This window comes from Fulmarus glacialis, unplaced genomic scaffold, assembly GCF_000690835.1.
Source record: "Fulmarus glacialis isolate BGI_N327 unplaced genomic scaffold, ASM69083v1 scaffold39890, whole genome shotgun sequence".
NCBI classification, from domain to species: domain Eukaryota; kingdom Metazoa; phylum Chordata; class Aves; order Procellariiformes; family Procellariidae; genus Fulmarus; species Fulmarus glacialis.
In genome coordinates this window covers 6,026-33,023 of record NW_009186554.1, presented here as the reverse complement: position 1 = coordinate 33,023, position 26,998 = coordinate 6,026, and the positions used below count along the sequence as shown (strand labels likewise).

The 26,998-nt window shown below is 36.3% G+C and overlaps 1 protein-coding gene across 1 annotated transcript; it reads left to right on the top strand.

Annotated features, from left to right (window-relative positions):
- Nucleotides 1–969: 969 nt before the first annotated feature.
- CARS (cysteinyl-tRNA synthetase) lies at nt 970–26,778 on the top strand (the record flags this gene model as incomplete). The annotated part of the gene is made up of 21 exons (XM_009588184.1): nt 970–1,061; nt 1,879–1,967; nt 2,260–2,356; nt 2,821–2,919; nt 3,891–4,040; nt 5,257–5,397; nt 6,180–6,268; nt 7,400–7,521; nt 9,352–9,464; nt 10,020–10,148; nt 10,363–10,492; nt 10,803–10,906; nt 11,908–12,005; nt 13,463–13,652; nt 14,175–14,243; nt 17,096–17,177; nt 21,715–21,795; nt 22,182–22,249; nt 23,637–23,696; nt 24,773–24,856; nt 26,000–26,778. Coding segments are annotated over 21 exons (2,222 nt in total), but the record flags the coding sequence as incomplete, so codon positions are not given.
- Nucleotides 26,779–26,998: the final 220 nt, after the last annotated feature.

The following is a 26,998-nucleotide window of genomic DNA, read 5'->3' as shown; positions in this document are numbered from 1 at the left end:
CCAAAACAAATAGTTTGTAGAATATTTTAATTGTAGTTAAAATGCATACCATGTGAATTCCTAAAGACAGTGCTGTGTGTATTAAGCTAGCAATCTTGCTGTATTTTTGAATTTCCTGGTTTGCTTTCATTCCTAGTTAATGCGATAATTAGTTTAACATCATTACGGCTGTAAGCAGCCCTGTGCATAACAAACGGCAACTCTTTGACAGATGACATACTCGTGTTTGAAAAAACCATGAGTTTAACAACTATGTTGCTTCTTAAAAATTCAAAAGAAAACAAATGCAAGAATATTGTCACTAATATTACCCTGGGTTTTATCTGCTCTCTTTAATGGCAAAATTTAGCCTCTTGCTGAACTGGAGCATATTTGTGGTAAATGAGTGTGTTCAAAAATGCCTTGTGTACATAGCAACAATGTATGATAAAAAGCTGAGGTTCTTTCTAAACCTTTCCGTCTCCCCTCACTCTCACCCTGAGTACACATACTCTGTCAATATTGGCTCTAGAGACTAACCCTGGTCTCTGGAGATTTTTTGCAAATTCTGTATGAGATCTGTGATATGCCGTCACAGAAGAATCAGTGGTGTTGCAGAAAGCCCAGGACTGCCATAACACTTTATTAATAATTAATTAAATTTCAAAGCTGTTGTTATGCTTTAACCGAATTGCATGCTCTTACTTTTATACCCTCTTCCTTCCTGTTACTTGGATCAAAAGTTAACAGGAATGGCAAGTCAGAGAGTAGAAAATAAACTAGATTGAAATAATTTACTTTGGTTTTAGTGGCTTTGTAGGAAGCTCTTACAAAAGTAGTTGGATTACTAGGATTGGAGCTGATTTGTCTAATTATATGTTTTTCTTCTTTTGAAATAACTTAATGATGTGATAAGGAGAAAATGTTATACTGCAAATCTGTTTGTGGAAAGTGTCTTTTCAGTTCTCTTTAAACTATTTTTTCCCCTAGGTAAAGGCAAGCGTGTGCAGCCCCCCTGGTCTCCCCCTGAAGGGACAAAACATTCTAGGCTCTGCCTCTACAACAGCCTGACTCGCAATAAGGTGACTAAATGAAAAAAAGTGGAGATTTCCATAGAAACACAAATAGAGAAGTCATCAAATGTTTGTTTCTTAAGTGTTTACCCTATCAGTAGACAGGTTTCTGGGTTGTATTTTGTGCAACGTTAAGAAGCACGTGGCAGAGATGCTGTGTCAGTCAAGTGTGTTTGCTGGGCAAGTGTGGTAATATACACAATAAATATACATATACTACAGGTGTATGTTATATAGTTCCCAATTTCAAGTTATCATCAAGCAAAATAGCCAGGGGTTCAACTGTAACACACATAAGTATAGGCAATGTGAACAGAATAAAATCACAGTTTCTTTCTTTAGATGTTAAAAAAAAAAAAGTCTCGCCAACTATATTATTGTAATATAAACTGGTAAAACTTCTTGTGGTCTTCGTTTTGAAGGTCCTTTGGGAGAGGAAATATTAAGAATGCTAATGTTATATGGGATGTAGTATCCAAGTATGTGTGAAATGATTATGCTCTGTAACCTTTTTTAATGCAAAAGAGAGCCTGATCTTCCCTTTTACAAAGGCAGCTTGAATAATGCCCTGCCTAGTCCAAATTTTGTAATCTGGTATCTTGATTGATAAGAGTGCAGATAACATAAGCAGCCACACCCTGTTATCTCTCTTACATGATAAAATTAGTGGTGATCTTTTCTTATGGTAGAACTGGGAGTGGAATAACTATTCCTTTTTTGTAATTAGAATCCGTGTTTTCATGTTCTGATCTCTGTATGTGCTGTTACTGGCCTGAGTTCATGTCTTCAATTTCTTCTGATCACTGTACCTTCCCTTTCAATTAAGGAAATATTTCAGCCTCAGAATGGAAAAAAGGTCTTGTGGTATTGCTGTGGTCCAACAGTTTATGATGCTTCTCACATGGGACATGCCAGGTACTGCAGTTCCTTATTATAAAATAGTTAATAACAGTGCCTATTGGAAGCAAAAGATTATTTAGATGAGTGTATTACTAGAAAATAGTCTCGTTAGACTCAATGCTTGAGATTTAAGATTAAAAGCATTTATAATATTATGTCATTGTGTGATTAAAAACTTCCTAGTAGATGAGGGAAAATTAAGACTGCTGTGAAATTATTGACTCTGAGATTAAAGTAGTTTGTGCATAGAATAGAAATAGACTTGAGGTGTTCACTAAAAACACCCCTATATCTTTTATGTTTTTAGGTCATACATCTCATTTGATATCCTGAGAAGAATCTTGAGGGATTATTTTAAATATGACATTTTCTATTGTATGAATATTACAGATATTGATGATAAGGTAAGGTCTTTTTAAATTGCAATCTAAAATACTGTACTTTGAGCACAGAAGTCAGAAAGTCGTAGGTAATTGCCATTTGATAAGCCAAGATAAATCTTACACTTATTAACTTAGACATACATTTTGTACACAAAGTCATTGATTTTTCTCAGTTTTGTAGCGTTCCTATGGTAGCAAAGCTTGTATTCTTGTATATAAATGAGTGTTGTCATAAATAATGAAGACTAAGCATTTTACAAAGGTAACTTATTTTATTTGCCTGTTGTTGAGATACCTAATTAACTCTGTTGAGGTAGCTGATTAACTATGTATGGTGTGTTTAATTTGTATTACTGCATGTAATTCTTGTAGCTTGTTAAATTTATACGGATTCTGAAATGCCTTTGGTATGTAATAGATTTGATGTGCACTTTGTATAACTGTATGTTGCTTCACAAAAATATTCTTATGTTTCTGCTTTGTAGATCATCAAGAGAGCAAGACAAAATTACCTTTTTGAACGGTATAGAGAGAATAAATCAGCACCAGATCAGCTACTTGGAGACGTTAAAACTGCCTCAGAGGTGGGCGTGGTATTAATCCCTGCTAGTGTCTTAGGTTCTTACTCAATAATGTAGAAAAGCGTCTAAAAAATGCCTCTGACTTTGCTACCTCCTTAAACTTTCTGCTTGTTTCAGTTATTCTATTGAATTGGTACCACACAAATTAGAAATGTTATTGGAACTGCAGATCACTTTGATTTTCCATTGGTTTAGAACTGACAAGAACTATCCGTGTAAAAAGGCATGCCTGCTTTTTATGTCCATAGAACTTGTTTGTGAGTGCAGGTATATTGTTGTTGGGGTATTGGGAAAAAAGCTCAAAAAACATTTGGATATTTATATGTTAGAATTCAAACTTTAAAATAGGTTTTAAATGGTGGTATGTCCATAATCGTTTAAAGCTTGTGAGATTTCTCTTTTGTACCATTGATGGCCTTGGAAAGAGCAAAAAGTCTCCAAAGCTTTAGGGATTTAATAAATTGTGTATGCTGGACTGAAGGTGGGGGAAGGTGATTCTCTGGTCATTTTTAGAACTGTAGATCACAAAGAGATTATCAGTCTAATGAATTGAATACAGGCCTGGGAATAGGAGGCCTGGAAATTTTGCCCAACTGTCATTGCCTGACATACTCTCATAGCATTTAATGTCTCTATGTTTCACATTAGAGCTTCTCCTTTTCAGATTTGTGATAATCAACTGTGTAATTGGGATCAACTGCATAGAAAATGAAAATTACTAAACAACATTAATGATGTAGTAATTCATAAAGTCTTTCTGAAAAACTGAATTCAGATGTGAACTAAATTCTTTCAACTTCACCTTTATTTCTGATGAGAAGTATGTTTCAGTAGTTTGATATCAAAGCTTTTTACGTGGTATAATGTATTATTCATCACTAGCAAGGTACTATGTGGCTAAGACGATGTACTGTGTATGGAACATAGCGCTACTGTACTGCAAGTTGCTTTCTAAATTTTTTTTTTAATGGTAGCTCTTTTCAGTTAAATTAAATGAGACAACAGACCCAGATAAAAAGCGAATGTTGGAAAGAATTCAAAATGCAGTGAAGTCTGCTTTTGACCCTCTACAAGAAGCTGTGCAAGCAAAACTCCCTGCAGAAGAGATCAACAGATGTCATGAGGTCAGTTCGAGCTTTTTAAATTACACTTGGCTTATAATTGTTAGGGGTTTTAAAAATAATATTTAGCTTGTAGTAATTCCCTGAAACATTATGGAAATTTTTATTCATAAAAAGAGGAATGGTGGGTCTAAGGACTTTTTAGTACTTTGCATTCAATACAGGAAATTTGATCCTTGAACTCAACTCTATAGTTTTTGGATGCTGTTTTTATTAATTACTTTTTTTTTCCCCTCCCACTGTGATAATTACGCCGTTATTTTTACCTTTGCAGTGGGGATTTTTCTCTTGCATATATTTAGACTTTCTCTTTGACATTTTTGTCTTGATGAATTATTTTCAGTATAAATTACTGAACATGCATTTATGACATTCCAGTACTGGTGGCAGTTTTCTATACGAGTGTTTCTGCCTCTGATCAGAGAAGAAAATACATCCAAAAAAATTATGCTCAGGATCATTTTTATCCAAAGACCATTGCATTTAGTGACAATAATCCTGTTGACTTTATTAGGCTTTGGTACTGTCCCAGTAACCAAGTCAGTCAATATAACTACTGTCTTTTAGTAATTGGTTTCCACTTTCATCTTTTCTTGCTTTCAGATTATTTGTGATAATTACTGTAGGAAGCATAGGGTATGTGCTCCCTTCTTGAGAAGACTTTCTCTCTAAATGATCTTCTTTAAAAAAATCCAGCTATTCTAATATCAGATGCCTTTATAAAAGTGTATACTGACCTAACAGAATTTTAAAAACAACTAAAATCTAAGCAGCCACACCTTCTGGGCTATATCCTATTGTAAAAAAAAGTCATCTGAAATGTATCCTTGCTGATGTTCAAATCAGTCTTTCAAACACTTTTTAGGAATGTGCACAGTAAGGCTTCTGTTGGGATTATCCAGTAATAATGGGGGGAACAGATGATGTGATATAACTGCAGGTCCCATCCGGTGTTTACAGCTTAAATTCCACATGCCTATTTAAGTGATTGATATCAAAACAGATATCACTTATCAGTTTATCTTCCTTCTTCTGTTTGTTTCATCCATATTTGTGAAAGGCAATATGATAAAAATCTGGTAGAAGCACGGATTACTTGCTATTCATAGCCAAGTGTCTTTTTCCTTAAGCAAACCTCTCTGTTCAGAATAAGATCTTTCTGCAGGGTTTAAATAGGGCAAGTCTTTGATCAGTTGCACTTACAATTATTGTTTTATAGATACTGTTGGAAGAAGCCAAAGATTTGCTGTCGGACTGGTTAGACACAAAATTTGGCAGTCAGGTGACTGACAATTCCATATTCTCAAAGCTCCCCAAATTCTGGGAAGGGGAATTTCATAAAGATATGGAAGCGCTCAATGTAAGTAAACAAACTGTTTTCTGTTCTAAGAGTGTATGTGCCATGCCCCATAATACCCAGAATACAATTTAGTTCCTTAATAGCTTTCAAAAACCTCGTATTTCAACCTTATTGATAAAGTATTTCCTTTAATGTGAATAGGTAGCTGTTAAATTAGCACCTGTTCTGTTTCCACCCCAACAATCTTAAATCCATTGAGCATGTTACCAGAGCCAGTTAAGTGGTCATCAAGTCTTGACGTGTGCACTCGATCCCTTCCCCTTGGTGTAACATGGGCTTATAATCATAAACTGATCCAGAAGTTTGAGATAGAGTCTGTTAGCTGCACAAGAGAGCCCTGCCAACCTCAGCATTTAGACTGACTACTTATCAGTCTTCAGCCACTAAGAAATTATATGATGATAACAATCAAGGACGGATTTGTCTGTTACAGATGAAATGCCGTGTCATATGCAACGGTTCAGATCAGTGAAGGTTTATTTATTTACCTGCAAATCAAGGGACTTACTGCCTGTTCTGTCAGAGGTGCAATAAGTGGAAAAGCTGACATCTCCTGCTGTAGTTTGTTGTTAACGTCGCCTTAAAGGCTGAGGAAAAAATGGCTACAGCAATTATTTCAGAGCAGAAAGCTTGAAATAGGAGTCTTAGATTCTACTGTCACTTGCTTTTAAGCCAATTTTTAACCAATGTATAATATATATATATATTTAGTGCATATTTTCATATGTATAGATTTATATATATATATGTAAAAAATATAAAAGTCTACTTTTTATTTATAGGTTTTACCTCCAGATGTTTTAACACGGGTTAGTGAATATGTGCCAGAAGTTGTGGATTTTGTGAAAAAGATTGTGGATAATGGTTATGGGTAAGTTTGCTACCGGATGCTTTTGTTCTGCGCTTATACTGTATCAGAGCTAGAATGATTGCTTTTGACACTTAACTGTGAACTGTTTTCTCTGTTTTCATATGCAATAGTAGTCTTCTCTAGAAGAAGTGTTTCATCAAATAAAGAAACTTCCGGTTCCTTTGCAAAAGACCTGTTATTTCTCACCTGGTGCAAATGTGCTATTCTATACGTCTTATGATGTCTTACAAAGAGAGAAGTTAGATTATTAAATTTATAGGGTGAAATCCTCATTCATTAAAATAAATAGTCAAAGTCCCATTCACTTGAACTGTGTTTGACTCCTGGCCTTCAGCAAGGGGTTTCAAAAATGCATGCCTGAGTAGATGGCTAGAAGTCCGTTGTAAATAACATGTTAAAAATAAATGGTGAACTGCTTTTCTGCCATTGTCTAATATTGGTGAAAATCAAGCTAATACTCTAGAAGTTCCTAAGTATCATGATAGACTCCTGTCTGAAATTTTTGAGTTCTCTTTCTGTTAACAGCCTCAATTTTTCGACATGGATGTATTTTTATTGTGAAAAAAGCAAACCTGTGGTTCAGACTGCCATAATTTCTCTTGCATGTTCTTCCTTTAAGCCTACATTTTAAAACTTTCTTAAAAAAAAAAAAGCGGCGACAGTTAGAAATTGTTTGCACTGAATTATCAGCATTCCACCTGGTCCTGAAACTTACCCTTGTGTCAGAGTTTTTGTTATGGCTGTAGTGGGACAAAATTAGCAAAGCAAAGGAGGACAAAATGGATTGTGAAACAAACATGATTCATTTTATATCATTGCAAATGTTAAAGGAGACCAGAAGCATTGTAGATATTTCTTCTCTTGGGACTGTTATCTGATGTCTCATCTCTTAAGAGTTTAACAAAAGATGTTAGTTGTTTTCCCTTTGATCAATTTTATTGTGACTTTCAGTGATTTGTCTGAAGTCTTTATGGTAAGGCCTTAAAACTTGGGCTCACCTAAGTCATCTTTACAATACGGAGCAGTATGTGGTTTCACTAGAGAACTTAAGTTTAAGACAGTGATTTTTGGCGTAAAGTTCAGTTAAGTCTTGGTAGAAAGTTAGCTGAATAATGATCTTTCACTTTTCAGGTATGTGTCCAATGGATCTGTATACTTTGATACTATGAAGTTTGATTCCAGTGAAAAACACTCCTATGCTAAATTGGTTCCTGAAGCTGTAGGTGATCAAAAAGCTCTTCAAGAGGGTGAAGGTAAAAAGGGGGAATAACATTTGCTTAAGTTGCTGAAGAAGCTGATGATGTGTTGATCTCTTCAATTGATTTCACTGACGTTTGGATCAAAGTTACTGTCAGAGTTGAATGGTTTACCTGCTGCACTTCCTTTACCAATAGATTTCTTTTCCAAAGTTTCGTAGCTTGAGCCAGCACTTTCCTGAAAGTTTTTAATTGGAAAATACCAAGAAACGTTATTCATTCTAGGATGTTTTTGGTTGGTTTTTTTGTTTGTTTGTTTGTTTGGGGTTTTTTTGGTCAGAATTGTGAATAGCTTAGTCATTTGACTAGAGCCCAGTTATTTAGCTGTTCATCTGGTTCAAAGGAGGAGCAAAGACTTGAAAGTGGGTCTTCCACATGCTAGGTGAAAGGTCTCCATACAAGGGTGTAGTTATTTCTTGACAAATGTTTGGGTTCCTCTTTCATACTGAGAACTCTTTTTACTTTGTAAACCTTGTTGTGTTGAACTAAATCCAAATACAGATTTTTTTGAGTCGAGCCATAGCAGAGGAGTAGCTTAAAATGCTCAGAAAACCACTCATTAGTTAGCTGCTCCTAAGGTTGTACAGTTTTAGTAGCAAATCATGTACAAGTTCTATCAGAAGAATATGAAAAGGTTTTTATATAACACTCATACTAGGTGAAATTAGGGCACTCATACTAGGTGAAACTAGCAATATCTGAGAGATGCAGCTTAAAATGGATATTATTTTTTTTCTTCTCAATTCAAACCCTCATAGCTGAAATCTTCTATGTGAACTAAAAGGTGCTAGCTTAAACCATAGTCATGTATCATTTCCACCACATAACGAGTCACTTTTGTTGAATTGTTGTGTCTTTTTGCAAATAGGAACCGATGCTGAGTGATTAATGTAACTAACCAAGAGTATGCATATGTCAAGTTATTGCTTGTCAGCTTAGCTGCTTTGACTCATTTGTGATGATTGTCCTTACCCTGATAGATGTCATTTTGACTATTACAGGCAGCAGAAATGCTAAGCTTTGAAGTTGCAATTAATGTAAATAAAAGCATAATACTTTAAAGTGCATAATGTTAGATGTTCTAAACAATTGAGATTGCAGGTTTCTTAACCTGTACATCAAAACTAATTGACAAGTTTAACCTTGACAATTTTGTCTTTAATCTGTCTTGGATTCTTATGCGGTATTGTTAACTGCTTTTAGTCTTGGACAGTACTGCAGAAATGGTAAATTCCCGGTGTTTTAAAGATGTTATAATCAGAATATCACCTAAATTATGATAAGGAGCTAACAGTAAATAATGCGTAACACCTCTGTGATGGTAACAAAACAGTAAACATAGCTATTGAACAACTACCAGCCATTCTGTGCAGCAGCTGAGATTAGGGGTGGAAGAAATATCCTATGATCATGTTGTGTGTGCAGATTAAGACAATCCTAGTCTTAATCTGGATCCTTCTAACTTTGGAGTGAATTGATTCTGCAGTCTTACTTGTCTATGAGTATAGGGTTTTTTGTTTCTGTATTTCTTTTTCTGTAACTGCAATATTGGAATTGTGCCTGCAGAGAGAATGTAGATGAATCTCATGTCAAAACTTAGAAAGCAGTGCAGCTGATACTTGTCAGATTTCCTGTCAACCAAATATTAATCAAAAACCCAAAGGATTATCAAGGTCAGTTATGAGGAATTTTGAGGGCTGAGTGTTTTTCTTTTCTTTCTTTTTTTTTTTTTTTTTAATTTACTTGATGTGAGGTACAGTGAGGCCAAAAATCAATAATGCTGGTGTTTAAATAAAATGTATATATTTACATTTTCTCTTTTGAAAGGTGACCTGAGCATCTCAGCTGATCGCTTAAGTGAGAAGCATTCTCCAAATGATTTTGCTTTGTGGAAGTCCTCCAAGCCAGGAGAGCCCTCATGGGACTCTCCATGGGGAAAGGTAAGGACATTATAATCAGGATTTAGATCTTCTACACCTTATTAAATAGCATGTTACACAAATACTTTGCCTCACCTCATATTAATAATGTATGGATTATGGAGATCTTGTATTCAATTGTAGATTCTGTTGCTATGTTCATTTAATAATTTAGAATGTGTATCAATCTGCCTGTTTGATACTTTTTAAACAAAAGTTCTGCATGCAGGCTCATGATAGCTGTTACTGGTCATTTGTCCTCTGTTTATCTGCAGGCTTTATCTGCAGTAATTTCTATATCCTTTTTTTTCCTTGTGATCAAAAATATTAACGTAATTTTAAAAAGAATAATAAGCATGATAATCAAAGCATCACAGATGTATATGCCATGTTTGATCTTTAAATCCAACAGTATACTTTTATGAAGCTGAGACTGAGAATCTTTTTTTCTTGCTAACACTGTATCTCATTTCCTCAGGTCTGTAACTGCTTAGGGGCAGACCAATGAGGGAATGATACACAGGCAGGAGAGGAAGACAATTAACGAGTAGCCAAGTAATGTGTTTTTCTTAACAGGGTCGTCCAGGTTGGCACATTGAATGTTCCGCGATGGCTGGATCCATTCTAGGAGAGTCAATGGATATTCATGGAGGAGGGTTTGATCTCCGATTTCCCCACCATGACAATGAACTGGCACAGTCTGAGGTGAACAAACCGGTCTTCACTTTCTGCATTGAAAAAGCGACATGCTTTACTTTGACTGCAACTTACACAAATCCATCAATTAATTTTTAAAACTTTATGTGTGTTTTGTATAAGCATAACTTTTTGTTCTCAGGATTTTATTCTTAAATTATCCTACTTCATGGTATGTATGTAAACAGTGTTGGGTCTTTGGGGTTTTTTGTTTTTGCTGCAGGCTTACTTTGAAAATGATCACTGGGTCCGGTATTTTCTGCATACTGGCCACTTAACAATTGCTGGCTGTAAAATGTCCAAATCTTTGAAGAATTTCATTACCATAAAAGATGCACTGAAAAAACATACAGGTAAAAATTACTTTGGAATTTGAATGCTTTTGATGTACTTTGAGTGGTGACTGTGGTAATTTTGTTATTCAGGCACATAATGGAGTTTCCAAAAATGGCTAACTTCAGGTGTCTTTCCTCTTCACTAACTTTAGGACAGCTTCCTTGTTTTTCTGTTCCTTGTCGGTATTATCTGTATGGATAATAGTGTTCTTGCTTTTTTGGTAGTAAGAATATTAAAAATTATGTTCTTAGCCACTGCAGTATTGGAGGCCATAAAAACACTTTAGATTGTGATTATTTTCCTTGTTTATTTTGAAACTCCTAATAGCACGACAGTTACGGTTGGCTTTCCTTATGCACTCTTGGAAGGATACACTGGATTATTCAAATAATACCATGGAGTCAGCTATTCAGTATGAGAAGTTTATGAATGTAAGTAAGCTTTCCGTTCCTCCTCCAGCTCTCTAAGCTTTGTGTTGCCATATGTGTTCAAGGAATAAAACCCAAGGATATATAGGCCATATCCACAGACTGAGTTTACCTTCTGAATTCATCAGGTGGGATGTCACAGTATTTGTTTAGCTATTTAAACATTCAAGTCATGCAAATTCCACAGACAGCTACATTTCTCTGCAGCTGGGGGCTCTGTCCAAGTTTTGACATCTCTGAGCAGCTTGGCACTTACACGCAAGATTAGTTTCTCAGTACAGCTTGCTTATAGGACTCAGTCCAACAGACAGTCTCATAACATGTCTACTAGATCAGACTTTACACAAATATAGGGAGTATTATTCCTACCTTGTCTCCTCACCACATACATCGAGCCTTTGCCTCTGTGCCTCGCGGGCATATGTGAGGGGTCAGGCACAGTTCCTTTCCCTGCTTAGTTTGGAGCCGTGATTTAAACCCACGTTTCCCACAAGGAGGCTGTACAGCATTTTGAGGTCATTGATCTTGGTCTCTCCAGCTGAAGCTATTCTGCTTTTTATCTAAAATGTTTGGTTTGGGCCTCAGAATAAGTGAAAATGACTTTTCACTAAGCTGGATGCCCACATAAAATAGGCCCTCACCATAAAGCCATGTTTATTCTTCAGCTTCCATTGCTAGCAACACACTTAAAAATCTGCCATAAGAACTGTTGCCTAAACTTTTTTAAAATGGTATTGTATTTGAGCAGCTTGGTGTTAGAGTATCATAGTGTATCATGCACTGGCAGAGCCAAGAGATAGAACTGAATTACAGTCCAACTGTGATTTACAGAGTTATGAAAAATGTGTGGGTTTCCTTGTTTTGACAGACATTCAGTAGATCCTGGCTGAAACAGTGTTGAAACCATAAACTTTAGGAGGCTAATTCAGAAATAATGCCTTTTCGTAGTAAATACTGGTTGTGTCTAATTTAAAGTGATTTTTAGCTATATTCTTCTTTTATAGGAGTTCTTTTTAAATGTGAAGGATATTCTTCGAGCTCCCACTGATGTGACAGGCCAATTTCAGAAATGGGAAGATCAGGAAGCAGAGCTGAACAAAAAGTGAGTGGAGCATTCCTACTTCTCTGTGAATAGCCATTGTGTAGCTACATGTTTAACTTTTTTTCCCCTTGCAAAATGGCTTACTATGTATATAGTGATATTTATAAGCCTGTAGCATTTCCACTGAGTACCCCAACTCTGTACAAGGTAGTGAATTTAATCTTGCAACAGCTTTATGAAGTGTAGATGAAATTGTTAATTTCCCTTTCGTTTATGTTAAGTACGCTGGCATGCCTCATTGCCCTGTTTGTGAAGGGAAAGAACACTTTTTTGTTAGATAGCTGTCATTTTCTTCACTACTTGAAATGCTGTTCTTCTCTCTGAGAAGTGACCGATAATTCACAGTGATTACAACTGGAAAAACAGTATTTTACACATTTCAAAGTGCAGTGAGCAAACTGAGACAAACAGAAGTTAAATGACCTGACTAAAAGCACAGAAGATCAGAGTGCCAATGTTTGAAAATGTGTTATTGAGATATAGTGATATCAATGTTGCAGTCTTTCACTTTTATAACAAAACTACATTCTTGTTTGTAATACGAACAGCTTCCTATATGACTTCTATTATGAGTGAAATTTAAAATAGAAGCATCTTATGTTGCAGTACTAAAATTGTTCCTAGTTCAGTTCACTGTTGTGGACAGAGATGTTGACTATTGAAGGACCAAGTGCAGATGCTTCTGTTTAGTGATGTCCTCTGAAAATTTAATCTTCAACTTGTGGTTGGTAGAGAGAACACTTTTTTTAAAAAAGGGAGAAGATAGTAAGTAATAGAGAGGTCAAAGAGAAGGGACAAAGGAGTGGGAGAAACAGAAGATATGCTTCATGGATATGTATTTTTGTCTCCTTTCTCTACCACTTCTCATTCTCTTCTCTCTCTCTGGAAAAAGTATGTTGTTTGAAACAGTAGTATCTGTTGCATGATGAAATGGTACTTAATATACTGTATTGCTTATTATGCCTATTCATGAGCGTTACAAAGGTTTATATGAATTTATTCCTTGTATCTGCTTGTAACAGCTTCGTAACACTTCACTTTGTGGTAAGTTAACTTCCAAATTGGTGCTCCTCACTGGAAAGATATGAAACAGAGTACTTGGCTGGTACATAGGGATAGGAGATCAATAATATAAAAAAAAAATAGTAAGCACAAGAAGGTACTAAAGAAGCAATTTATACTGCTTTTAAAAACTGGTATGAAAAGGTCAGTTGCTGAAGAAGTGTTAGATGTAATTTGGTCAGTTGTTGCCAATTAGATTATCCTGCCTGCCTTTGTCCATAGCAGCAAAACAGCAGCATTGTGATAATGCCTTTTTCTCGCTCATCTGTTTTTCCCTGTGACCAACGAAAGATTATCCCAGTTTTAGGTCCCCTTACTCTTCTAACAGAAGTTCTTCAGAGTAGGTTGCAGATACTTCTGACATCAATAGTAAAAAAAAATTTTTTTCTTCTTAGTTTTTACGACAAGAAGGCAGCAATTCATGAAGCACTGTGTGACAATATTGACACTCGCTCTGTCTTAGAAGAAATGCGTTCGTTAGTCAGTCAGAGTAACTCCTATATTGCTGCAAAGAAATCTTCCAGACAAATGCCAAACAGACTTCTTTTAGAAAACATCAGTTCCTATCTCACTCAAATGCTAAAGGTATGTAATAGCAAGTAGTAACGTTGCTATTGCACTGTGCAATTATAACTGTTGTATTTTTCAAGTATGTAGGGATCTGTACAGTCTTTGTTTAAATCTTGTAGGAAACTAGAGATCTTCCACACACACCCCAACCAAAACAACCCCAAATTGCAGTGTGTGCTGCAGCAGGAACAATTTGGAATCCTTTATGTTACATTATAATTTCAGCTAATGTTTTGTTGAATAGTGGAGAGCCCCTAATACATGCAAGGAAAATTAGACAGTAGAAAAAATACGAAGTCAGAATGTCAAATCTGACAGCTTTAAAGCTAAATCTGAAAGCCAATGCTTAGTATGCTTTATCAATTAAAAACCAAAACATCTTCTTATTAGAGCAGTGAATTGTGGGTTAAATGAGAACTAGGTGGTTTCAAAACCCTAGTACATGTAATTTTGCTTAGTTTTCACATACCTGTGACTTGATGTATACAATCTTTTCTTTTTTTCTTTTTTCCTTTTTTTTTTTTTTTCCTTGACCAGATTTTTGGTGCCATAGAAAGTGATGACGCAATTGGTTTTCCTGTTGGAGGGAATAGTCAAAACATAAATGTAAGTGAAGGACAAAGTACATTATACAAAATTACTCTGTGTCCTTTGAAAGCTTAGGTTAGATAAAGTGATTACATTACTCTGACATGTAGCCGAATTACATTCTTTCCACTTTTAACATTTGAATCTGAAGTAATTAATTGGCTTAGGAAGCAGGATTTTTCTTTTATGAGAGTTGGGGTTTTTTATAGGTTTGATTTAATGACAGACAAATTGTATAGCAACCAGAAAAAGAATTATCTTGTCTTCTGAATGACGAGTCTGTTTAAGAAACCACATGTTAACTACAGACAGCACATGCTACAGTATAAAGACTCATTACAAGTATTTGTATGTTAAGTAGTTTCAAAAATATAATTATACTGATTAAACTTCCTTGTGGTACACCAAAAACCAGCCTGGAGGCAGCTGGAGTTTTATCCGCATTTCAATCTCTTTTTCTGATCTCATTTGTATCCACAGTTTTTATCTCGCTTTTGAAGGCTGTTTTGCTTTGGTCACCCAGCAGTTCCACTGTGATGCAGAATTTTTCTGGAAATACTTGGGAGATACCTGATGAAAGTGCTGATGGGCCCTGTTAGTAACAGTAATGTTTCGTGGTGCAGGCAGGAGAAATAACTCCATATGAAAGCTATCAACTTTGCTTTCTTTGTTCATGTGAAAAATTTGACGTGGACAAATCAGTGCTGTTTTTCAAGTATGGTCATACCTTTGAATGCAGAAAAATATGTTTTTCTGTTCCTCCTTAGAAGGAATAATTAAAACATTTGTGGTGTAACAAAAAAGCTGAACTTCTTATTCATCAAAGGAAGAGGAAAGCTTGCTTGTGGTTAAAGAATGTGAATGAACACTCATCTGATAATTGCCCATGCAAATACTTATATTACTGTGCTGCAGAAATCTCCAGTAATGATATAACAAGGATAATAACGAAGATGCTCAGTATTTCATACCGAAACCCATCAATAGTGAATTTTAATTTAGCTCAGAATTATTTTGAATTTCAAAAGAAAGGCAGCACCTTAACACCTCTTTAGGGAAAATGAAAATTAAATTCGTATTTAGCACTTCATTCAGGCAGTGTTTACAACAGATATGCTTTATGGAGGGATTGGCAATAGCTTGGAACAAGAAGCTAAGCCCTTTCACTCCTTTACAGTAACATTGCCAAGGGTAGGAGAGTCAGAAGAATCTTGTGCAGAAAGAATCCTGTGCTAACACCTGTTAGCACACTTGTCAGAAGAATCTTGTGCTAACACCTGTTACACACAAGAAACTTCTGTTTTTATCACCTAGGACATTACTGGTTTTAAGCATTGTAATATAAAGATGCATAATATCACAAATATTTTGGCTGTTTCATTAAATATTATACCCTCTTTCAATCCTCCATGCAGATACTTATTTTTCATAGCAAAAATTACCAGGTGAACATTCAAGGTTGAAAAACTCATTAATTACAGAAGGCTGTAGATCAGGTCTGTTGTTTCTTTGTCTAAATTGGAGATGAAGGAACCAATAGAGTCATCTCCAAAAAAGGCATAATCCTCTTCAAAAGCTCTGAAAGAACAACTGGCTTAATTACCGTGGTTCAGTAATTTACTTGAAAGGGCATGGAAGAGATTTGAAGTCAGAAAACCTCAGGTTCCATAGTCTCATTTTCCAAATGAATTAAGTGTTGCTGTCAAGTTAGTTATTCTGGAAATAAAACCCTTCATCTTTAAATGACTGATAAAGTAGTGACAGTGCATGCTTTCCTGACACCACTTCATTTGCATGTTGAGCTAGTTTCAGTGTAGAGGGGGTAGTGGAGACGTGACTGTTGCTCACTTTCCAGGTCTGTTCTTTCTGCCAAACTTGTCAGGAATGGTTCTAGTTGTGAAGCTGATTGCATAGTATTCACATTTATGAAAAGTTTTAACGGAGCACCTCAGCTCCTTTCATATGGGCACTTTTAGAGCATAACAGACTATCATGTCTGTTAATTGCACAGAAATTTGTCATGGGGATTTAACAGATGGGAAAGACACGTGGAAACTGTAGGGGAAACAAAAGTGTGCATTTTTTTCTCTCTCTTCCCCACCCTCCAAAGTAATGAAACTTCTAATTCAAGCAGTCCCCTGGGTGCCTGGCTTCTCTTGGGATTCCAAAGAAGTGTTGGCAGACAGCGCTGATCTGTAGTTGTTTTTGTAATTGTTCACTGCTGTTCACTAACTGCTTGCTGTTGCTACTCACTACTATCGAGAGCAGGATGCTCAGGACTTTTTCTTTGAGCTTTCATGACCAGCATTTACTTACACCTGAAATAATTCAACAGTAATCTCTCCCCACTTCCCTCTGTGTGAGGAATCCAGACAATTGCACTGTATTGGAAGTAAATGCAATTAGCATAAGCTAACATCTGACAAACAGATCTATGTTCTGATGAAAATAAGTCCTAAGATCAGTTTCACCTAGTATTATGTCTGACAAGCAGTTGGACCTACGTAAGACAACACAGAACATGAGGGGGAAAATTCATCTGAGTGCTGTTTTTATCCCTCTACTGCATTATAGTTAGCTGACTGTAGCATAACCCTGTGGAACTGATGTATCTGTAACTGAAAGGAGATGAAAAAGGAGTGGGGAAAGGCAGAACTTCACAAGTTGATTTTATCTGCGCAAAAGGAAAATTGACAGCTAATGCAAATTATTGTCTATCCTTTGACATCAATAGAGCATGACAATTTTTATTGATACAGATCTGCACTGAGGGTCAAGTTTCATCCAACAGCACATAAATATGAAGTGGGTAAGGACATGTTTTATATCTAAACGATGATTAGCTAACTGTAGAAATAATTATCCTGCAGATGGAATCTACAGTGATGCCATACCTACAAGTTCTTTCTGAGTTCAGAGAAGGAGTGCGACAAATTGCCAGAGAAAAGAAAGGTGAGAGTTCACTTTTTCCTGTATTGTTGCACATGAGACTGAGAGGTTGTAGGAATCAAACTGGGGCGTGAGCCAGCTGATACAGTCTCTCTCTGCTTAGAGAATAAAAGTAAAGCATGTTTAAATCAGAGCTGGCTTGCATATTTGCATCTCTGCTACCTGTCTCTTTAATTTGGGAATCTTTTACAGGCTGCTAAACTCATTGTCTTTTAATTTCCTGAAGAATCTAAAAGTTCTGGTATGAGAGGACTAGCTGTTGTTTCTCTAGATTGGGGCTTTCTGGGTATGAAAGTACCCATGATCTCTTCCCCCAGGGAGCTTTGCGTTCTCTTAAAAGTGTAGATTGGTACACAATGATACTGTCTGTGTTTAAATAGCTTGAGATGTTCGTTCTTATTTGTTAGCATAGTTGGAATTGTAGTTCCCCTGATGGTAATTGAGTGCTCTCTTTAAAGAATTCATTTGGGAGTTTGCTAGAAGTTGTTCTGGGTGCTTTTTTTCCCCCTCTGAGAAGCTTTGATCATGCTGTGTGTGTTGGCAGCAGAACTATATAGTGTTAAAAAAGATTGTTCCATTAAGCCCTCTTGGATTTTACTGGTTGATTAGTTCCTTATGGAGCTCTTACTATTTTCTGCTGTTCCCTGTGGAATTTTACATGTCTTCAATATGTATTTGATTCTTGTTTTCTTAAAACTTTTTTACACTGAGATTTGTACTTGAAGGAAAAATAGGGCATTTTTAATATATAAAACATATATAAATAACCCATATATTATACAGAAATATAAAATTACTTGTAGTGTCTGGTTGATACCTATTCAGCTAGCAAAGAATCTGAACCCTAATTCTGCTACTGTTTTGAGTTCTTCTAAGGGCTAATAAGTTTACCTTAAAAGCACAAAACTGTATTTGTTAATGTGACTACTCAGCTATTAGTCAAACTCGTATAGGCCTAAATGATGCTGAGAAATAGGCTTATTAGTTCTAACAGCAAATATTTTCTGTAATTTGAATTAATTCAAGAAGTTTGTGTGTATAACCTCAGCCAAAAATGTGACCTTTGGTCTTTCAATATTTAACGTAAGTACTCATTTTATATGAGGCTTTTTTTCCCTTGCTTTCTGACGGTTGAGCTAAACTGATCCTCACTCTTAACAGTGGTAAGGTTTAAATATCACGGGGCTTCTTGTAGATAATTTTTAGAACATCCTTATCGCTAGACTGCTTACTGGCACTTGAGTTTCTTACTTGGAAGGTATTGATTTTTTGCCTGAAATAAATTGGACAGTAAGAATAAAGCTGGATCTAGCTGTTACTTGGTTGGGGTACAGAGCACTCTGCAGTTTGACCAGGAAGGCACCTTTCATTAAACTATTTGATATATGGAAGCTGAGTGGTGGTTGGCAGGACCTGTACTGACATGCTACCGATTTGTTTCCCCATACCCTCTAAATTCGTGCTTGCAGGAAGTGTTACATTACTGTAAAAGTTGTTCTGATTAATGGCTGGGGATATGGCCTCTACATGGTTGTAAGTGAAGGGAGTTCCCCCATCATAGCCTGATGCTGGCAGAATGGTGTTAAATATTAATTAACATGATCTATATTGCTTTAAGTATTCTGAGAGGTTAAATAAAAAGTATGCTGCTTCTGTAAAACCTGCAGAGTAATACAAATGTCCCCATCCATATACATACAACTTTTAAAAATGTATCTATATTTACAAAACATTTCACAGAACAGCCATCTGTAAAACTTTGTTATTCGGTAAGAATCAAAATGTATATACTCTACAAAAATTTTACCATCATCCAGAATGGCTAACATTCAAACATATTAATAAAATTAATTCTCTATTTTATAAGCTTATTAGTATGCAAACTGGAGACCTGCACTGATCATTTGCAGTTGAGTCTTGACTTAATTTGTGAACCTATCTAGCAATGATGGTAAACAAAAAAAGGAAAACACTGTGCTACCCGTACAACGGAAAGAAATGTAGAAAACCTCTGCAAAAGACATCAATGATTGGCTGGTCAGAGCACCTCTATATTGCGCATCTTGACATTTTACTTGAGTACTTGACCAACTGCAAAGACCCCATATGGTTGTCTCTGCAAGGATGCACAGTGGAGCAGATCTGTGCTCTAAGTGCAGCCCCCGACACTTGGGAAGAATTCTCATTAGTCACAAATTGTTATTCCGGTGTTCAAAAGGAGCAAGTCTCTTCAGTTGTTGTTGGTTACTCACCTCAGGATATCTGCTTAAATTGACTACCCTGTGGTAAAGGTGTCCATGACTGAACTCTGCCTGCATCTTCATTTCCTGCCATGGGTGCTGGTGCCATGTGGTATCTGGCTCTAAGCTGCTTCTAGGACACAATGGGAAACCCTCTGCCCTCTTCCTAATGTATCATGAGTTGACCAGAATTGGGACAAACTTGTTCATTGTAACTGTGCCTGCTCTTGTCTTTTGCTGCCAGTCTTAACATCCAGCATTCTCAAGATGCTTTTTAAGCTCCTCCTTTTCCTCCTTATCACAGTGTTCCCATTCACAACAGCACATCTGTTTCACGTCCGAGAGTCTTCGGCTTGAAATTCACAGAAAATGTGAAAAGAGGTCTGGGAAATAGTCACAGGCTCAAGGAGTGCCTAGCTGCCAGGGTGTTCATGGGCAGCGGTGATAAGGTACTATCCCACTGGTTTCCTGATCATTGTCCTCAGTGAGGATAAAGGCTTATATCTTGGGGCAGTCCATGAACAACTCCCTACCCAATCCTTAAACATCTTTACTCTGGAGGTACCTCATGCAAAGAACAGGCACATTTCAGCCCTAAGAAGCATGGTGCTGACTCCTCTGGATGACAGAGGATTTATCAGAGGATGTGTCCTTTCATAAATAATACATGTTTTGTTATGCATTTCTCATTATTCTCTACCTTGATGAATTTCTTCTTCTTAAACTTTCAATTATTCATGATTTCAGATAAGTAAATATTTATAGCCGAGCAGCCACTTTTATTGAATAAGCAGTAGGTGTATCTGATACATTCTTGATACGACATGTAATTCCTTTGCCTAGGTTAGTCTCAACACCTTCTAGTGTTAACAGCCAGTGAGGTAATCTTATCCCTTGTTTATCTTAATGGCTTCTTTAGACTTGCGTCAAACATGAATGTGGTTTACTGTGTATAACTGCTCTGGATCAAGAAAAATAATGACTTAGTTCACGGCAGACAAAAGAGCTTCTATAAAATGCAGTGCTTTCCTATACAAAGAGAGAGTGGCAGAACACTACCATGCAATGAAATAAGGTGGCTGTTCCTTTTTATGGGATTAGGATAGTTGGTGCTCTGTTCACTGTTCAGCTCTCTGAGGCTCTGAGAATTATGGTCAGGGGTGGTACTTGTATCTACTGATATGTGCAGTGTTTAGTACAGTGTCTGGATGGTCGCTTCTATTACCAGAATTATTACCTTTGAGACCCCTATTACTTCTTACATTTAACCAGCTGAGAGTTGCTTACATTTAACCAGCTGAGAGTTGCTTCTTCTGGAGAAGAACACTTGCTTATTATAAGCACATAGTATCAGCTAACCCAAGTATCTATCTTGTCACACTTGGTAAGTGTTTCCTCATAAATACAAGACTGTCTATAAAAAATGCCACTGAATTAAATTCACAACAGCAACATACTGGGTCGTCTTGATGCATTTAGTTCCTCTTAACTGTTCTGCTGCTTCTCAGCTGATACAATTTCTTATCCAAGTAAATATCTTGTATGAAGATTTATTTTCTTCTTTAGACTTGATAGCATCTATTTCAGCTAAATCTTGAGTTCTTAACTATTTGCTGTCATCAAAGGCTCTTTGATAAGTTTGCAAGGGGAAAAAAAAAATGTTAGTCATGGTGTCCTGATCACCATCCAGAAAGCCAAATCAAAATTCTCTGTTCTGCTGCAATGAAAAAACTGGCTTGCTTGAAAAAAATGGCTTGGTCAGACTAGATGATAAAGATAACTATCTGTAGAAACAGAGGATGTTTGGATTACAGTTGTTCTGACAAATACATGTGGTTATCAAAACAACAAAATCGTAGTACTTCAAAGGCACTGTTAGATGTAGCACAGTGTATGTTAATTTGTGATTTTTCTAAAATTTCTTAAACCTTCTTATTGGAAATCCTACAGCAACCACTAGGATATTCCTGAGTTATATACCTGTCCACTATACCCTGGCAGAATTGTTGCGTCATTCCTGAATTGCCTTGGATTTTCTTTCTGTTCCCCTTCAGGAACAATGAGGGTATCTTGGGAGAAATTTATGAATTTCAAGTCCCTGCAAAGAAACAGGCTGCTTCTCTGTGTAGTTGAAAGACAGAACTTACTTAAAAGGTTTATCACTTTAAAACAAAAGACCTTTCTCCAGCCTGAGTAAGAGAGTGGCAATTTCTTAATTGCATTTAAATAACTATGTAGCAGGATAGAAGTATACTTTCACCAAATCTTACTTCACTAAAAGTATTTTTCATGCTTTGTAGTAACTGAAGTACTGCAGTTGAGTGATGCTCTTCGAGATGACATCCTTCCTGAACTTGGTGTTCGATTTGAAGATCATGAAGGTACCCAATTATATGTCTTGCAACTTTGCAGGTAGCTGTTTCTATAATCTTACTGTTTTCATAAGAAGTGGGAAAACAACCTCTCGAGACTAATCTGGAATAATCCAACAAACGCAAGGACTGCAAAGCTACAGCATAACATATTTCTGGTGCATTAATATGTATTATAGAACTGTATATTGGAAAATATGTATAGAATATAAAAATGTACATTGCAATCTTTTTGATCTTTTTGTATAGCACCTAATTTCTTAGTCACTTTTGAGTAGTTACTCAGTTGTATTTGCATTCAGCTTGCAAAAAGAAAAGAGTTATCATAGGGTAAATACATTTATCTTTGATTATTCAAGCATTGGAAACTCATTCATCTGTTTTTGCTTCTTTAGGACTTCCAACTGTGGTTAAATTAGTGGATAAGGACACGTTATTGAAAGAAAAAGAAGAAAAGAAAAAGGTTATTATTTTAAGCATTCTATATTTTTTAAATTTAAAGTAATGTGTAAGCTATGGATACTTTTACATTTCTTTGATAACTTGTAAGAAAAATCTTAACAGACTAGCAACAAGGAAAATAACGTCAGAGAATTGATACTAAAATTTGAGTGGTGTTCAGGAAAATAATTTTTGAAACAGTAGCTTCTTGAAAATTTTGTATGGGACCTAATGAATACCTCTAAGGTTTTTTGTTTGTTTTTTAAGATCTTCATATAATTAAGGGATGTTGAGTATTGCATATGTACTGTCTTACCTCTCTGGAAGAACGATTCCAATGAGAAGCTAATTCAGACTTCTTTTGTCTGTACAAATGAAGTTGACATTTTCCATAGAACTAGACTGTATTTATCTGATATGTGAGAACAAAATGCACTGGCTAAATCTTAATTAATGTAGTATGGATGAGTGAGATATCAGCGTGTGGGGGCAAGAATTCACATTACTATATATAAAGATTGTGAATCCTAATTCACATGCACAAGGTCTGTACAGAAACTCTCCTTTTGGCATTTCCTAGCATTAATATTTGACTTTGTAACATTTGAAAGTAATGCTTCATGTGTCTGTCTTCAGTTTTAACAAATAATAAAATTCCATCATGACTAGCAATGTTTGGAAGATTTGCCAACATTTCTCCTTCCATGTAGATGTTTTTTAGAAAAGGGAGAACTAAAATGTAGTTTCAGCCAATTCCAGATGTTTTCATCAAAAAGACATTTGAAGGCAGTTTGTATATAGCTGCTGGGTGGAACCTGCAGCTAGAGTACATTTTCCCTGGAAACAGCATTATGTTCAGTACTGGCAGAACCCTTGGAGAACTGATAGGTCTCTCCTAAGCAAGTGCAAGATGAGATTTTTTTTTTTTTTTTTTAAAGTTTTGTAAGTTGGCTAAATTTGGATAGTTGTTTCCCTAGGAACATCAAGGGATACAACTACTTCTTGAGAAACTGTAATGTCTTCACAGTTTGAGGCAAGAGCTTAAAATATCAGCAAAATACGGTCTTTTTTTAAAAAGTCATTTGCAAAACATTTTTCCCCATGAAATGGCAGGACCATTTCTTTTGCAGGCTTTGTAGGTATTCTTTCATATGTATATACTTTGCATGCAAAATGCATTCTGAACACTTAAAACTGGTTTAACTGTGAATAAAAGCGAATGAAATCAAAATTGTACAGTGGGAAGTATCAGACAATCCTAATTATAAGGCATGGTGGTTTTGCTGCAGGTCATGCTGCCAGTTCTGTCTGTAATTAGATATCCAGGGGAGCTAGCTGGCTCAGATTTTTAGAAGACAACCAAATGAAGTAGTTAGTTACCTTTTACTCATTAACATTGCCTTTCATAGATTGAAGAAGAGAAAAAAAGGAAGAAAGAAGAAGCAGCCAGGAAAAAACAAGAGCAGGAAGTAAGTGTTCAGATCCTTTTAATCTGTTTTTGAAGAAAAGTGTTAGCAGCAATAGTCACGTGCAGGAAAGATTACATTAGAACACAGGCTCTCTGCCCGGTCTTAACTAGGCCTCTATTACGGTTTTTTGTCTACAATTTCCTGCTCAGAATTACTTTGGCTTGCAGTTCAGATTTGAATATTCAGCTCCTATTAGAGAGAAGCCATCTTTGAAAACACAACTAAAGGCTGCAAAAGCTTCTTAGAAGATCTTGTAGCACATGTTTCAGTCTATAGACAGTATTACTTCCTTAATTGCCAAAGTAGCATCTTACGTGTTACTGTTAGAGAAGATTCTGCTTGTGTCATTTATTATTTTCTTCCCTTTTCGGTCTTGTAGGTATGTGTGAAAACAGGGGGGTTTTTTCTCTTTAAGAATCCATCTGTTCCCTACAATTGAACTGTGAAATGTAGTGTTTTGTAAAAACACATTTTATCTCTACAGTTGGAATTGAGATAGCTCAGATGTTTTAGGCTTTGAATGAGAAGTAGACAGCCAGAGGAGATGGACTCATACGAAGAAAAGATTGTTTGCCATGCTGGTGACTCTAACAGTACAGGAAACGCGTTCCTGGGTTAAAAGAGGAAGTAAACTTTTAGAGAGCACCATGTACAGAGAGAAAACCAGATAAATAGCATTTATCATCCACAAATTCCAAGTAGCTTTTTGCATTCTTTCAAAAAGGTGATTCCCTTGCATTGGGCATAAATTACTTGGAAAGGATTCTGAGATGTGCTTGTTTACAGATAAGGGAAAATTGAGTTTATTTTCAGTGCAATTACTTGCATCCTGATCCTGCTGTGACCTGCATAGAGACCTGTGCTTTTCAGCCCGGAAAACGTTTTTTTTTTCCTTCCCCCGGACAAGCACAGCTAAGACTTACTGAGTTGTTCCTCACTGAAAGTTTCTTTTCATGTGATAAACAATTGTGAATTAAATGATGTTTGATTTGCAAATTATAGTCTACTTTTCCTTTTGCATATGTGACAGGTTGTCAGTAATTAACTGTGATGCTAATGCATGTTTTATATTACAGGCAGCAAAACTGGCAAAAATGAAGATTCCACCACATGAAATGTTTAAATTGGAACATGACAAATATTCCATGTTTGATGAAAATGTAAGAGACTTTTCTTTAGATAAGGGAGTGGTTTTCCTTCCCCATTTGTACGTACTCAATTGTATGTGTATGTAGCTGATCTTGTTCCAAAACCTCCAGGGCAGTGCTATTAACATAGCGGGAGGAGGGAAGGAGAGAAAGAAAAGGTGATATATTAATTTTATTGCACGTACATATTTCATTGGGGAGCAAGGTTCTCTAACCATTAGCCATCATTTCAAGGGTATTTTCATTGTCCATTAGTTTCCTCTGGCCCCTCTCACTGCAGAGCAAAATTCCTTTTTTTTAATTTATATTTATTCCTTTTTTTTTTTTTAATATTGTGGGTGGGAGCATGTGTGATGTTTGTTCACAGATTTATTACCCTGTTGCAAGGCAAGGAATTCACGTGCAAATACAAACTCCCCAACGCTGCCAGAACTGATATTTTTCAGAGAGGTCCCATGCTTCCTTTTTGGTTCTGCCTACTGTTCTGCTCTGTCCTGGCAAAGAATCTCTGAAGGGGCTGAATGGATGACTTTGCTCTTGATTGCTCCCCTTGAGGATAAAAGGCGTTACTTGGAAAACATAAAGCACTGTTTCTTCAGCGCTTGATCTGGTACATTGATCCTGCTTCTGCCTGTCCTCTTCACCCGTGCAAATTCAGGCCCTGGGGGCAAGTAAGAATGGAGAGCGTAAATACTGGAAAATACCCCTGCAAGCCAAGGAGAATGTCCATAAAAACTCTGATCATACTTTCTCCACTGAGAACACAAATCTCTTACTGCTTTTGCTTTAAGCCTTGGATTCAATATGCTAGTATGATTAGAAGTGGTCTCTTAATCATCTGTTCAGGGATTCAGTCATTATTCTCTTAACTATAACCATCTAGAAGTTAGTTGTCTAAGCTTCCCTTACTTAGTACAGGACAGAAAATAAATACACCCTTTGCCCCTTCATTATCTAGGAAGGGAACATACACAAATAATCAGTTAGTTGTCAAACTTCTAGGTGACTAAAATTAGCCAAGATGCACCCCATCCTGACAGCTTGTCATTATGACATTATTCCCCTATCTTATTAAAACACAATTCCATAAAGAGCAAAAGCAGTCCAAGAATTTATCTTAATTATCTTCTTTTTTTTTTTTTTTTAATATTTCAGGGATTTCCCACCCATGATACAGAAGGCAAAGAACTCAGCAAAGGACAAATTAAGAAGCTAAAGAAACTTTATGAAACCCAAGAAAAGCTATACAAGGAGTATCTACAAATGGTTCAGAACGGAAGTGCAAATTGAAAACAACAGGACTCTTTTTTAGAAGGCGAGTGCTGGGTCACCATTGAAGAAGTGAGCATGTACCAATGCTCAAATTTCTGTTTACACTTTCTATTATGTGCAAAGTAAAAATCCTGTTTACGTGGATTAATAACGTCATCTGGAAAGTCAATAAAAATCCATTCTTAAAAAAAGCCAACCTGTAAGAAGTTTCTTCGCAACAACAGTAGCAGGTTGCATAGTTGCCAGTTCTATTTGGGAAGGTGCTGCTCAGTCAGCAAATCCACATAAGGATTCTTGTTTATTATAGCTGTCCAGGCTTTGATTAATTTGTCCTGCATACTGATCTCTATCTAAAACCCACTGTAGCTTGCATTCTGGTATATATCACAGTCAGCAAAATTTACTACTCAATGGGAGCTGAGTAATTTGTCCCACAGTAAGAACAGTATTTTCCAGATGACTTTAGTATCTTTACATAAGCAGGAAAAACTGGGTAGTTCCACTATGATACTTAATCTAGCTGCTATTATTAAAAACTCTCATAAGTACACCCAGATCACTTTGCATAGTAGAAGCCAACAGTCCCTTTGTTGCAAAAGGGAACAGATCATCATCTTTGCTCAACTTGCAGTTGCAATCAAGTGGGTAAGTACAAGGCAAATGCACCTGTATTGAACAAATAGGTGGGGAAGACACGAAGGGCTAATGGCGGAGGGTGGTGTGTTCTTGGAGCTATCCCTCCAAGGAAACAGGAGTGCTGCCAAAGTACCTGATTACCCAAAGTACTCAGTACCTAACTACCTGTTCAGAGCCAAGGGGAATTAACAGAGGGTTTCTTACTGAGATACAGTTTGTGGATTGGTTTGCAATTAGGAAATACAG